The 13,126-nt window shown below is 41.5% G+C and overlaps 1 protein-coding gene across 1 annotated transcript in view; it reads left to right on the top strand.

Annotated features, from left to right (window-relative positions):
• CREBBP (CREB binding lysine acetyltransferase) overlaps nucleotides 1-13,122 on the top strand; it is a gene marked incomplete at both ends in the record, with an annotated part of 76,859 nt that extends 63,737 nt beyond the window's left edge. Inside the window, 8 exons of the mRNA XM_010166306.1 lie at nucleotides 2,257-2,407; nucleotides 3,235-3,381; nucleotides 3,815-3,928; nucleotides 4,383-4,548; nucleotides 5,971-6,138; nucleotides 9,793-9,954; nucleotides 10,222-10,503; nucleotides 12,199-13,122. Coding sequence (XP_010164608.1) covers nucleotides 2,257-2,407; nucleotides 3,235-3,381; nucleotides 3,815-3,928; nucleotides 4,383-4,548; nucleotides 5,971-6,138; nucleotides 9,793-9,954; nucleotides 10,222-10,503; nucleotides 12,199-13,122 — 2,114 coding nt within the window. The remainder of the gene's footprint in view (nucleotides 1-2,256; nucleotides 2,408-3,234; nucleotides 3,382-3,814; nucleotides 3,929-4,382; nucleotides 4,549-5,970; nucleotides 6,139-9,792; nucleotides 9,955-10,221; nucleotides 10,504-12,198) is intronic.
• Nucleotides 13,123-13,126: the final 4 nt, after the last annotated feature.

Below are 13,126 nucleotides of genomic sequence, written 5' to 3'. Positions count from 1 at the left end.
TCTACTCTCTCTCAAGTGTGCTGGCACAACTGCTAATAATCAAGATGGCATGTCCCTCAGCTGCAAGCTATTGCTCAGCTGTTGTGGTAACATTCGTATTCCTAATGTCTATTAAGTAAAATTAACCAGTTATCTTAATCGCATCACAAGTAAGTTGCATAAAGCTGACTGATAGCATGTCAGATAGAACCTATAAACCAGTGTACAGCTGATTATGCTGTGAAATTCACAACTGTTGAAGTATTTTTCTTACTAAGTAAAATCTACAAATATTACTTAACCAGTAGCTAATGCAGAGACGTTCAAAGACAAGCGATATCCTGACAAATAAGTCACCCAAAACAGTTTCCTGACTAACAGTCACAGTAAGCCAGAAGTCTGACTTTCTTCCTCTCTGCCCAGTTGCTCACCCAGTAACAAATGTCTGACCATTGCTATTGCAACAAAACTTCTGTACTCAGTGCCCTGAAGGCCTTCGGTGGTGTTACCAGTTTGGGTGCCTTTTTTCAAGTTCACAGTGCAGATTACATTGAGACCTGAGCTTTTATTGGAAGTACTTATATTAGATGTGTCCAAGAAACAAAATCTGGTTGCTTTCTAAAAGAATTTGCACATTCTAATATATCAAAATACGTGGCTTTTAGATCCTTTCCTTACTGTGCATGTAATCTTAATGCTGCCTATTTCTTTTATCTTCTTATCTGGTTGGGTTTTTGTTTGCTTTTCAAGTCTTAATGCCTTGCAGCATAAGGAAAGAAGGATAAATCCTTTGGTTGCTTAGCATTGGAAAGATGATAAAATTAAAACACAAGACAGTAGAGTTAACTAAAATGGCTTTCTAAAAATCATAGAGTCATAGAATAATTTTGGTTGGAAAAGGCCTTTGAGATCATCAAGTCCAACTGAAAAAAAAAGTACCAACTAATTAGCTGAAAGGGAGAAGTTTCTTTTTTATTCTTTGTCTTTGGAGAAATCAACAAAACAAAATAATTTCTTCAGAAAGTATTTATGAATTTTCTTTAAAATGCCTTGAATGTCCTTTAAAATCAATTCCCTTGTATTATATATGGAAAGCCCAATATATTGTACTGGACTGGGAAACACTGGGAAAGGCCAGTGTATTGGAACTGATAAAGGGTGTAGTGTGTTTTTACTTTAACCTGCCTTTAATTACTGGCTCCCAGGTAAATGGTACTTAGACTGTTTAATAATTTTTAGCATAAAAATTATTTCAGTGCAGCATTCTGTATGCGAGCTCAGTAGTCAGGAAGAAGAACCAACAGCCTGGTGTCAGTAGCCAAATGACCACTAAAAAATGAAGCAAAGGAGAGCTGAAAATCACATGCATTTTAGTAAAATGAACATGTGTAGCTTGCACCATCGCTTTAGAAAAATATAGCAGAGTGACCATAAAAATGAAGTAGAAATACTAGTTGGTAAATTAAGTACAGCAGGATAAGAGAAATAGTCATAAATCTTCAAGTCAGAAGTGTACTGCTTCTGTTTTCTTAGTTTAAGCCAAAAACTTCATCTTAAATCCACAATAAATTACAGAAATTATTTGAAAACCATCACATCCTGTAATGCTACAAATCAGCTATCCCCACAAAAGCTAATTGTAAATGTAAAGACCAAGCCAGGGGATCTGGACAATATGTGGACTTGAACTTTTAAAGACCTTTATCGCTGTGCAGGAACTATTTAAGCTTGATGTGCAGATTACTGTAACTGTTCAATCTGAAAGCTCTCTTGAAAAGAAAAAGCAATGAAATCGCCATTGAAGTCAAAAAGCTTTTCATTTCTGTTGATTTGCTTTGCTTTGCTTGAAAAGGTGTGGCACTGAGCCAGATCTATAAAGTGATGTCATCTCTGTCAAACGGCCAGATAGTGTTTTTGTTAGGAGGAAACATTTGCAGTCTTCATAAAATAAGCCTGCAGATTTAAAAATGCAATGTAAATCTGCCTTTGTTGGTTCACTTACAAAGTAATTTTCCCACTATAGTGGTTTTAGCTTCCACATTAGGATATGAACACTTAAGGCTTGGGTAAAAACATGGATAGTTTTGCTTTTATAGTTTTGGCTGTGTAAATAAAACCATCAAATTTTCATATGGAGGTAAAACAAAGGGAGAAACGCTTACTTCTATACAGAGAAGCAAGTTGAAAGACCCTCCAAGCAGGGTAACACCCTGAACTCCACAGTGATTTCTCCAGTATTAACGTTCCCGTTGTCCTGTTCTCCCCCTTCATTTCTAGGGCTACAGACTACGCGTTTAGGAAACCATTTGGAAGACAGAGTAAACAAATTTTTACGGCGGCAGAATCATCCTGAAGCTGGAGAGGTTTTTGTCAGAGTAGTAGCAAGTTCAGATAAGACAGTAGAAGTTAAACCAGGAATGAAATCCAGGTTAGTTCTATTAATCACAATAAATGGGATCTTGATTTTTGTTGTTGTTGTTTATTTTGAAGCCTCCCTGCATAAATATTGCAAAACTCTGCCTATTTGCACCTTAATCCCTTTGCATGTTTTTTGAAACTGAGGCATGAGTAAGATGATGAAAGGTTAAAAAAGCAGTATACAGTAAATGAACTCAGAGGTGACAGTTGTATTTTGACTGTTTGGGGGGTGGCGGGGACGTCCTGGTTTTGGTTAGAATAGTATGATTTTGTATTACTAAACCTTGAGAGAGAGTCTGACCACGTTTTGGTTAACACTACAGAGTTCATAATTCCGTTTGGAGCAGTTGCTGAGATTCTGTTCCTTACTGTTCCTTCATTTTGTCATGTTTTTATAAATACTTTAGCTTTCAGATGTTATGTTTAATTTGCTTCATCATAATTGAAAAGCTTAAAAGGTTTATTCTCTCAAGTATTTTGGCTTTAATTCATAAGGACAGTGTTTATGTGACATCACTTCATTGTAATGCATCAGGTTTTCTACTCCACAACATATTTAAAGGCTTGTGGTTTCTGAGGATGCTCTTGTACTCAGTGCTTGTCTGTTCAGTTGTAATGTGAACTATACAGAAACTGTCTTGCCATGAGTTTTATGGTAACAGGACTCCCTGGTTTAATACAGCTCTGACATGACCCTGTTAAACTTCTACATAATTTTTTCTAAGTTAAAAATAAGATTGAAAAGAATTTCCTCCTTCTGGTAAGACACTGGTTTAATAGTTGGCTTTTTGTTGTTAATTTTTTTTTCCTCTTCCTTCCTGTCACCTTTTCCTTCAGATTTGTGGATTCTGGTGAGATGTCAGAATCTTTCCCTTACCGTACCAAAGCTCTGTTTGCATTTGAGGAGATAGATGGAGTAGATGTGTGCTTCTTTGGCATGCATGTACAGGAGTATGGCTCGGATTGCCCCCCTCCAAATACAAGGTACTCTTTCATTTCTGTACCAGTGGTACCTGCACAGTGAACGTCTTGCTACATTCACTGGACAATTACTCTCAAATACAGAAGATTGGGAGATACATTTCAATTCTGTGACACAAATAAGTCCTACTGTATGCCTGCAGATGACTTTCAAGGGGACAATCACAACAAAAATGTTAAGTTTTTGTATTCTGTATTTAATTTTGCCTCTTCATGTATATTCTTGCTGTCTAAAAAAAATGTGACCCATGGTTTGCTTTAGAGGACTGTTTATACCATGCTAGGATGCTTAAATACGCATTTTTAAAGTGTCATCATTATTTGTTCTTTGTTCAGTATAACTGTGTATGTATCTAGTATAAAAGTCAGTTCTCAGTAGAAAAAGCAGATGTTCAGCCACCCATGATTTTCTGTCATTCTTCTCTCATTGCTATAGGCGTGTGTACATATCCTATCTAGATAGTATTCATTTCTTCCGCCCTCGTTGTCTCCGAACTGCAGTTTATCATGAAATCCTCATTGGATATTTGGAGTACGTGAAGAAACTTGGGTAAGTGAGATCTTTGTAAAGAAAGAAATCTTTTTTTCGTCTCTCTTATTTTTTTTAATCCAGGATGCCATGTAGCTTTTCACTTGAGATACTCTCTTTCCTTCTGCCCTCTCTATGTGGAACACGTACCTTTTCTGCAGTGGAGAGAGAAATGTGGATTTTATCACTAAGGTGGTTTTTCTCTCGTTAGGATTCTTAAACTGACAGCGTGTCATTCTTTTTGTCAGAGGTTCGCTTGATGTTTAAGCTTCGTTATTATATCCTGGACCTTTTCTCATCTCTTGTATAAATAGAGGGTTTTGCCTCAGCATCGTTTTGTTACAAAGAAAAAAGAAAAGGGAAAAAGAAAAAAGAAAAAAAAAAAAGCAAGAAGTCTGAATTTCTATCTGTCTGAGTTAATTTTAAGGTGGTTGTCAAAATGGTTAAGGTTTTTTTTTGTGTGTGTGAAACACAGGTATGTGACAGGACACATCTGGGCCTGTCCCCCGAGTGAAGGAGATGACTATATTTTTCATTGCCATCCACCTGATCAGAAAATACCCAAACCCAAACGTTTGCAAGAGTGGTATAAGAAGATGCTGGACAAGGCATTTGCCGAGAGAATCATTCATGACTACAAGGTTTGCTACTGTTTCCTTCCTGAATTCATTTTTATGGGCTTTTCATTTGACGGTAGCTAATATTTTTTTCCTAAGACTTGAAACTGTGATGGTGTTGTACAGGGGTTTTGATTCTCAGCTAGTGTCTTCGTTTTCTTAGATTTTCTGGAGGTTCTGCCTGAAAATGCCTTAGGTTTGGTTTCTGCATTAAGACAAGTGTGCAAAAGCCTACCTTCACGTACTTGTCTGTCAGTGCAGTCTTGTAGGCAAGGAAGTATGAAGCTTGTTAAGGTTTATAGAAATTGTTCACTTCTGGTGATTCTGGAGGATCAGGTGGAATACTGGACCTCACCAGTGTGAACTCAGAACAACTGCTTCTTCACTTGAATAGCAAAAGGATTATTTTCATAATTGAAGGATATCACACAGGTACCCAAGGAAATAAGTTAAAGATGGCAAAGGTAGCATTTGCCACTCCTTACCTGCCAAAATTTACAAGAATTTCTCAATGGTAGTAACAGAGCTGGGAAAAAAATGATGTTTTGATTGCAAGTGACAGTTAGAAAATGTGTGGAATTGAACAGCTTATAGCAAGCATTGTCATCTGATCTGGCGTAGAAAAGAGCTAGAAAATTGGTATTTCACCTAGTAAGGTGGTCTTGAAATGAATCCAAAGAAGAAAATCAGCTGGTCTGGTATGTGCTTGTGAAATGCAGTGCACTTAAAAAACCACCTCCAGCCCAGCTGTGAAATACTGGATCCTTCTCAGAATACCTGTTCTCAGTGGTCCCCAGTCTTTCTGGCCGGGTGATCCACAGAGCTTCAGCCAGCGGTCAGCGAAGGACACAGGCTGTGCACTGTTCCCCTCCCACAGCCAGACTTTCATATTCCTGGGTGTAATAGTTGGCCAGTACATTCAGCAATTCTTCCTGCATTTATCAGGCTTATTGTATATACAATGCAGAGCCCAGACACGTGTGCTGAAATTCTCTTAGAGAGTCTTTCCCTTTCCCACTTCCAAATTTGTAGGGGAAAGGGCTGGATGAGACACCTTTGTGTCACTAGAACAGTTCCTGCTCTTGTCCAGGAGCAGTGTAGGAAAAGCTACGTGGTGTAGGCTTCATTTTTAATTGGTGTAGTTACGAGAGAGGGTTGTTACGTTTTCCAGGGGTATCTTAGTCTCTCCCATCATGTCAGGAGCATGAACTGATTGCACGATGGAGGTTTGGGAGAGCCTCAGCAGCTGTTCCTCTAAGATGGAACAGGGAGTGGGCTCTTACCGGTATTGCCAGGCCAGTTTTGGAGCTGCACCCAGAAAAGGAGGTTTGCCAGGAGTGGGCCATGGGCTGATGAGTGCAGCACTGGATCATGTCTCTGGTTCTCTTCTCTATCCTAAGTGGGCTTCATTTATTTATTCTTGGTATTGTGTGATACGCTTAACAGGACATCTTCAAACAAGCAACTGAGGACAGGCTGACAAGTGCCAAGGAGCTGCCATACTTTGAAGGTGATTTCTGGCCCAATGTGCTGGAAGAAAGCATTAAGGAGCTGGAGCAAGAGGAGGAGGAAAGGAAAAAGGAAGAAAGCACTGCAGCTAGTGAAACAACAGAGGTGAGTTAACTTCACGTGCTGTATTTGCTTCTGGCTTCCAAAACTGACAATTAACACTTTAATAAATTGGAGAGTTTGCATCCAGTAAGCTAGAAAAGAAGGTCATTCACATCAGATGTTAAATCGGGCTTCCCTTAACTGCACTTATGGTTTTCTTCTTGGATAACAAATAGACTGGTGGCTTGTTACCTTTTTTTTTTTGTTTCTTTTTTGGTAACGGAATCAGAAGTCAGTTGTGTCAGTTCAACATCCCTGTTCTCAGCTACTTTTGGATTGCATCACGACTGCTACGTTTGCTTGCAGTCATTTGGCTGAGCCTCTGGTTCACACCTTTGCAAATCACCTTCAGTATTTGCATTTTGAAAAATACTGTCTGTTTTTCAAAGCTGAATTCAGTTTTGCTGTTATTTAAGCAAAAGTACTTGTAGTTGTTTGCAACAGTGGGCGGGGGCTGAAATTTCAAAGTATTTATTGCAAGCTTTGCATTGGTGTGAAATGTTGATCCTGATGGTGGTTTTCCTACACCAGCATTCTCTCTTTGTATATTTAAAAAATATTAAAAAAAAATAAAATTACTTTCTCAGGGGTCCTGGCCAGAATTTTATTATTCATTTTTATTTCTGTCTTGATTGTATCTCTATCCAAATGGTCTTAGCACTTTTATACTGTCCCTTCTGCTTGTGATTTGCAGCAAGGTGCTTTGAAAATAAATATAGTAAGAAAATTTGAAGTGTAACTGATTGAGGTGGAAGCAAGAACTCTAACTGGGGAGGGACTGCATTCACTTAGATGCTGTTACAGTTTGCTTACAGTATATATTAAGTGTGATTGATGTGGAGTGAGAGACCGTAATCCACCAATTTAATTATGTCAGAAAGTTCCTTCTATTAAACCTCAGCAGCTCCTCCAAAGCTAATAGAGCTTCTTGCTAGGTTTTTTATGGAACCATAAAGTTAATAGTTTTCACCTTGTTCCTTCTGAATGCAACTTTTAATATTGAAATATTTCAACAAGCATAGCAGTATAAAAAGAACTGAAAGACAGGGCTTGGAATTCAAGTTGCAGTTGTCTTTTGCTAACAGTATGACTTTCAATAAATCATAGCATGCCTTTCCAATGAACACATCAGTGTGAACTCTACATCTAAGAGAGGAAAAAAGGTGTTTTAAATTAAAAGCCCAAAACAGAGACCTGTGAAACTCATGCAGGTTGTGGGCCTAAAGTGAGAAGGTGCAGCCTTGGCTGTTAACATCCCTACCTTCCCACCTAATGCCACTGATGTTCCTGGTGGAGCCAGGGGACAAAATCTGCATCCAAGTTGCTGAACGTGTCATCCAAGAATGCAACAAAACCCATAACAGTGGGTTTGCCCAAGACTTTGCCACTTGGCTGAGAAAAAGGAGTGAAATTAAAAACTTGAACTTCTCCTGTGCAGTCACCTGAACTTGTGTTGCTTTATGGAGGAATCTTTGGGGAGGGACTTTTCATAAGGGCAATTAATAACAGAACAAGGGGAAATGGCTCTAAATTGAAAGAGGGGAGATTTAGATTAGATATTAGGAAGAAAATCTTTGGTGTGAGGGTGGTGAGACAGTGTCCCAGGTTGCCCAGAGAAGCTGTGGCTGCTCCTCCCTGGAAGTGTTGAAGGCCAGGTTGGATGAGGCTTTGAGCAACCTGGTCTAGTGGAAGGTGTCCCTGCTGCTGGCAGGGGGGTTGGGACTGGATGAGCTTTCAGGTCCCTTCCCACCCAAACCAGTCTGGGTTTCTATGCTGGCAATGGGGAATCTCCACGCGTAGAAACACTTGATGAATCTTTGCAATTTACCTTGTATTGAGGTGGAACAGAATGTGTCCATCTTTCCTTAAATTCTTAGTCCTAAACTTTGTATATGCAGAGAGAATGTTTCTTAAAAGTCAACATGTGCTGCAGGTATTGGTTGGAAGAGAGTCTAAAGAGGTGGTAAATAATCTGAAGGTCTTGACAAAGACTCAGAAGGTTCAAGGCTGACTGAGGTAACGGTGCCATCAGCATTTCTGGCCAACCTGGCTGAATCTGTGAAATGCTTCATCAAAATGAAGAAATACAAAAACAATCTTACAACTTCTTAAAACATTGTGGAATAGCTTTGTGTGATGGACCAAATATAAACTCGTTAAAGGTGGAGTAGAAAGAAAACTTAAAGTTATACTGTCAGCTAAGTTTCAGTCTATTCTTCCTTTTGGTGTTTAAATTCTAAAATCTCTGTTGATGCTTTAGAAAGGTCAGGGTCAGGCAGAGGAGGACTTGCCCTAATTCCATAGGGGATAGAAAATTTGAGGGAAGTTCTACCTTCAGATCATTTAGAGCTCTCTCTGGTTTCCCATAAATTGGTAAAATTCTAATTTCCAAACAGGTTTAGTCAAAAAGTCAAGAAAATAAGTTATAGAAAACCCAGGATTGGATTGAATTTCCAGCTAAGGCTAATTAATGGGATGGAAGGATGGCAACAGTCTATATATAGAAATGCTTTCTTTAGTTGGAATATTTTTGTTTTCTTTGAATAAATATGCTTGTGGATAAGCCCTGAGTTTGCTTGTACATAGTGTTCATGAAACTTTCTTGCGTGTGTGGATGTAGATCAGAGTATTTCAGTAGCTCATTTTTAGTATTATGATAACCAGCATTGTAGCAGTTAGAGAGGGGGATTTTACTGTGTGGCAAGCTCCCTGCTGAGGGCTTGGGTTTGTATTTTTCAAGGACATGAGAAGTCTAAATGTTATTTCTGTTTTCACAGGTGATGTAAATAGCATCATCCGCTATTTTTTGCTCTTTCCTTACATCTGGTATTCAGTATATGGTCGCTGTGGTCTGGGTTGTTGTAACTTAAACACAAGTGAAAGTTTGGGGTTGTTTTTTTTCTTGGAGTTGCATATGCAGCAGTAAGTCTTCAGGATGGAGAATAATGTGTTTTGTTAGTTTCAAATCCTGCATGTTCTTATCTTCTTCACTGTGAGGGTGGTGAGACAGTGTCCCAGGTTGGCCAGAGAAGCTGTGGCTGCTCCTCCCTGGAAGTGTTGAAGGCCAGGCTGGATGAGGCTTTGAGCAACCTGGTCTAGTGGAAGGTGTCCCTGCTGCTGGCAGGGGGGTTGGGACTGGATGAGCTTTAAGGTCCCTTCCAATCCAAACCATTCTATGATTCTATGTCCTAGCCCTAAATTTGTGCAATAAAAACAAACAAACAAAAAATTAAATCAGAGCTTGAGCCAAGTATGTGAAACCCCAAATGCACAACCAAGTGAAATACTGCATTGCTGGAAATTTTTTTAACTCCATTTTATTTGTAGCTCATGTTATCATCAGATATCTCTAAGATCTTGTAACACAAGCAGTGGAAGCTGAAGTACAGTGTTCAAGAAGGAAAAAAATAAGATATGAATTATTTAATGTATATGCATACTTTAAAAATCTATTTTTAAACAGTGTTTGAATTTCTTTGCCTGCCAGTTTGGCTTTTGGTTTTTCCTGGAAGATAGGATATATTTAAACCAGTATGGCTGATTCGTAGGCCTTGGAACAAAGTTCTCTTATTGACAGCAAAAGTGTTTCGCTTTCAGCTGCCGTGAATAGGAGAGAGATCTCTGAAGTGTAACATCTTTCCTGTACATTCATTGCAGGGAAGCCAGGGCGACAGCAAAAACGCCAAGAAAAAGAACAACAAAAAAACCAACAAGAATAAGAGTAGCATCAGCAGAGCTAACAAGAAGAAACCCAGCATGCCAAACGTGTCCAATGATCTGTCTCAGAAGCTGTATGCCACTATGGAGAAGCATAAAGAGGTACTGTCAAAATACGCTGCCTAAAGAGGAGATTTTCTTGCTGTAAATCCAGGCACGATGATAGTCAGAACTGAAAGATCAGGAGCAGTAAAGCTTGTGATTGCACTGGGATTTTTTTCTGTTGTGTAACAACATATTGGAAGAGATTAGCCTAAACTAAGTTAATTAGATAACATTTGTAGGATGCCATCACTGCAACAGAACATGAGCTTTTTCCTGCAAGATTATCCAACCTTATTGATTTCTTTTTTCCCCATTTATCTGCAGGTCTTTTTTGTGATTCATTTACATGCTGGGCCTGTAATTAACACTCTGCCTCCCATTGTGGACCCTGATCCATTACTTAGCTGTGATTTGATGGATGGGCGAGATGCCTTCCTCACCTTAGCCAGAGATAAGCACTGGGAGTTCTCCTCACTACGCCGATCCAAGTGGTCCACGCTCTGCATGCTGGTAGAACTACACACTCAAGGGCAGGATCGCTTCGTCTACACATGCAATGAGTGCAAACATCACGTGGAGACAAGGTGGCATTGCACTGTCTGTGAGGTACGTGTTTATCACCAGAGATTTCTGCTCTCTCTTGCCCTGCAGCCAAGCTTGATTTTTTATTTATTTTTTTTTTATATTGCCCAAAGTTCCTCCAAATTAAGCCCATCCTGATAAAAGGGCTGCTAAGCCTTAAGGGAGGGTGGCTACCACAGTGGGTACCTCTTCTTCTAGAATAAATACCTTTAGTTTCTTGACATGGAAGACCTCAGTACTCTGAAATGGCTACTGCTGTGTCATTTATTCGACTGTGCCTCCTCTGCATAGACAGGTTTTTAACTGAATATTGAAGAAGTTTAGGACTGGGTGGTGGGGTGTGACTGTGTCAGACTAGTCTGAGTGAGCAGGGCACTCTCACCCACATTAAATGGATGTCCACGAGAGAAGTCAGCTACCTTTCTGCAAGGAAGCTTCTGTTCTGCTTTGTACGTGGTGCTTCATGTCATAAGGAGCGCAGCTGGGCATGTGTCCGCTGCAAAGCTGGGTGAGGAGGTCACAACAGCTCCTCATCACTGACTCTTCAGCCCAGCATTAGTGGTTACCTGCCCTTCAGATCAGCCCAGATAATTCCTTCCTCACCTGGCTCAATGCTTTTGATGACTAACCCTTTAACAGCGTAGATCGCTGCCGCTGAGCCATGTTAGAGGGCAGTTATGTGCGAAGTGACATGGGTGGACTTGAGGAGAAGGAGTCTCTAGAGGGCTGGTGATGACCTCTGGCTGGAGCTGAACCAAAACAAAATCTTAAATAAGTGCAGCCTATTTTTTTTACACAGCAAGTTATCGCCAGGTCTGTGGTGGAAGAGTCTTAATTAATCCCTCAGAGGAGAGCGATGAACAGGGCTTCATGAGGCAAGGCTGCAGGAAGCGGATCGCAGACTCTAGGGGAATTCAGTGGTGGAAGGAGGGTCTGGCCTTTAGGTTTCTTGTAGGTACTTCTGAGCAAGGGGCTGCCCTTCCTCCAGCAAAAAAGGGCAGGGCAGTGAAAAGGTTTGGGCAGGTTTTCAGATCAGTGTCTGTCTTAGCATGAAACTTGCACTTGATCTGAGGTCATTTTAGAGATTAACAAAAAAAAATACATATTTCAGGGTGGTAATTATTAGTAATTACACTAAGAATGGGTAAACGGAGAGCCAAATGCCATTTTTTATGCAGTGACAGTAGGTTTGTCTCACTGGTAGAAGGTTTTGGCCTTCCTTACGTAGGTACCCCAGTAGGCGTCACAGAAAAGTAAAGGTTCCTGTCATCAAAAGGGAAAACCAAAAAATCCCAAGTCCTGCAGGACTCTCTCATGTAATAAAAGAAGAGACAATTACAGCCCCTCTTTGCATTGTTACCCACCGTAGCCAAGACCTGTGCTTGCAGACGTGCTTTGCAGAGGCTGTTGATGTGGCTTCTGCCCTCAGCTGCCCAGCACTCCCTGCCCCAAAGGTCCACTCCCACCGTCGTGGTGGCTCCACAGCCTGTGCAGCTGCTTCTCTACCTCAGTGCACGAGATGTAAATTGAAACGGGCAGCTCTGCAGCACATGGCTGTTGTCCTGCTTTTCTTCTGTGTTTTTGTACCCACTGAAACCCAAATTGTCCTTCCAGACCGGGCTCATGTTTCTCATCTGTCACCGCTCTTACTCTTCTGCTCTTTTGCTCGATAGTTAGTGCTCTGTAGACAACTGAACTCTGGGTTTTCTTTGCTTTCAGGACTACGACCTCTGCATCAACTGCTACAACACTAAGAGCCATGACCACAAGATGGTTAAGTGGGGCCTGGGTCTGGATGATGAGAGCAACAGCCAAGGAGAGCAACAGTCAAAGAGCCCCCAGGAGTCGCGACGACTGAGCATCCAGCGCTGCATTCAGTCCCTTGTCCACGCCTGTCAGTGCCGCAACGCAAACTGCTCGTTGCCATCCTGCCAGAAGATGAAACGGGTTGTCCAGCACACCAAGGGCTGCAAGCGCAAGACCAACGGTGGCTGTCCGGTGTGCAAACAGCTCATAGCTCTTTGCTGCTACCATGCCAAACACTGCCAAGAGAACAAATGCCCTGTGCCATTCTGTCTCAATATCAAACACAAGCTTCGACAGCAGCAGATCCAGCATCGCCTGCAGCAGGCTCAGCTCATGCGCAGAAGGATGGCTACCATGAACACCCGAAACGTGCCTCAGCAAAGTTTGCCTTCTCCTACCTCAGCAACGCCTGGTACCCCTACACAGCAGCCAAGTACACCGCAAACACCACAGCCTCCTCCCCAGCCCCAGCCTTCCCCTGTAAGTATGTCACCGGCTGGCTTCCCCAGCGTGTCGAGAACTCAGCCCCCTACTACTGTTTCAACAGGAAAACCTGCAAACCCGGTTTCTGCGCCTCCACCTCCGGCTCAGCCTCCGCCGGCCGCGGTGGAAGCGGCTCGGCAGATTGAGAGAGAAGCTGCCCAGCAGCAGCAGCAGCTCTACAGGGGCAACAACATTAACAATGGTTTGCCTCCTGGTCGCCCAGGACTAGTAAACCCGACGGTGGGTTCAGTGAACCAGATGCAGCCAGTCAGCATGAATGTACCCCGGCCCAACCCCGTAAGCGGTCCAGTGATGTCCAACATGCAGCCTGGACAGTGGCAGTCGCCTCCGATGCCGC

The sequence above is a fragment of the Antrostomus carolinensis genome, unplaced genomic scaffold (assembly GCF_000700745.2).
Source record: "Antrostomus carolinensis isolate BGI_N321 unplaced genomic scaffold, ASM70074v2 scaffold10634, whole genome shotgun sequence".
Taxonomy (NCBI): Eukaryota; Metazoa; Chordata; class Aves; order Caprimulgiformes; family Caprimulgidae; genus Antrostomus; species Antrostomus carolinensis.
The sequence above is the reverse complement of the archived record's forward strand: the minus strand, read 5'-3'. Positions and strand labels throughout refer to the sequence as shown.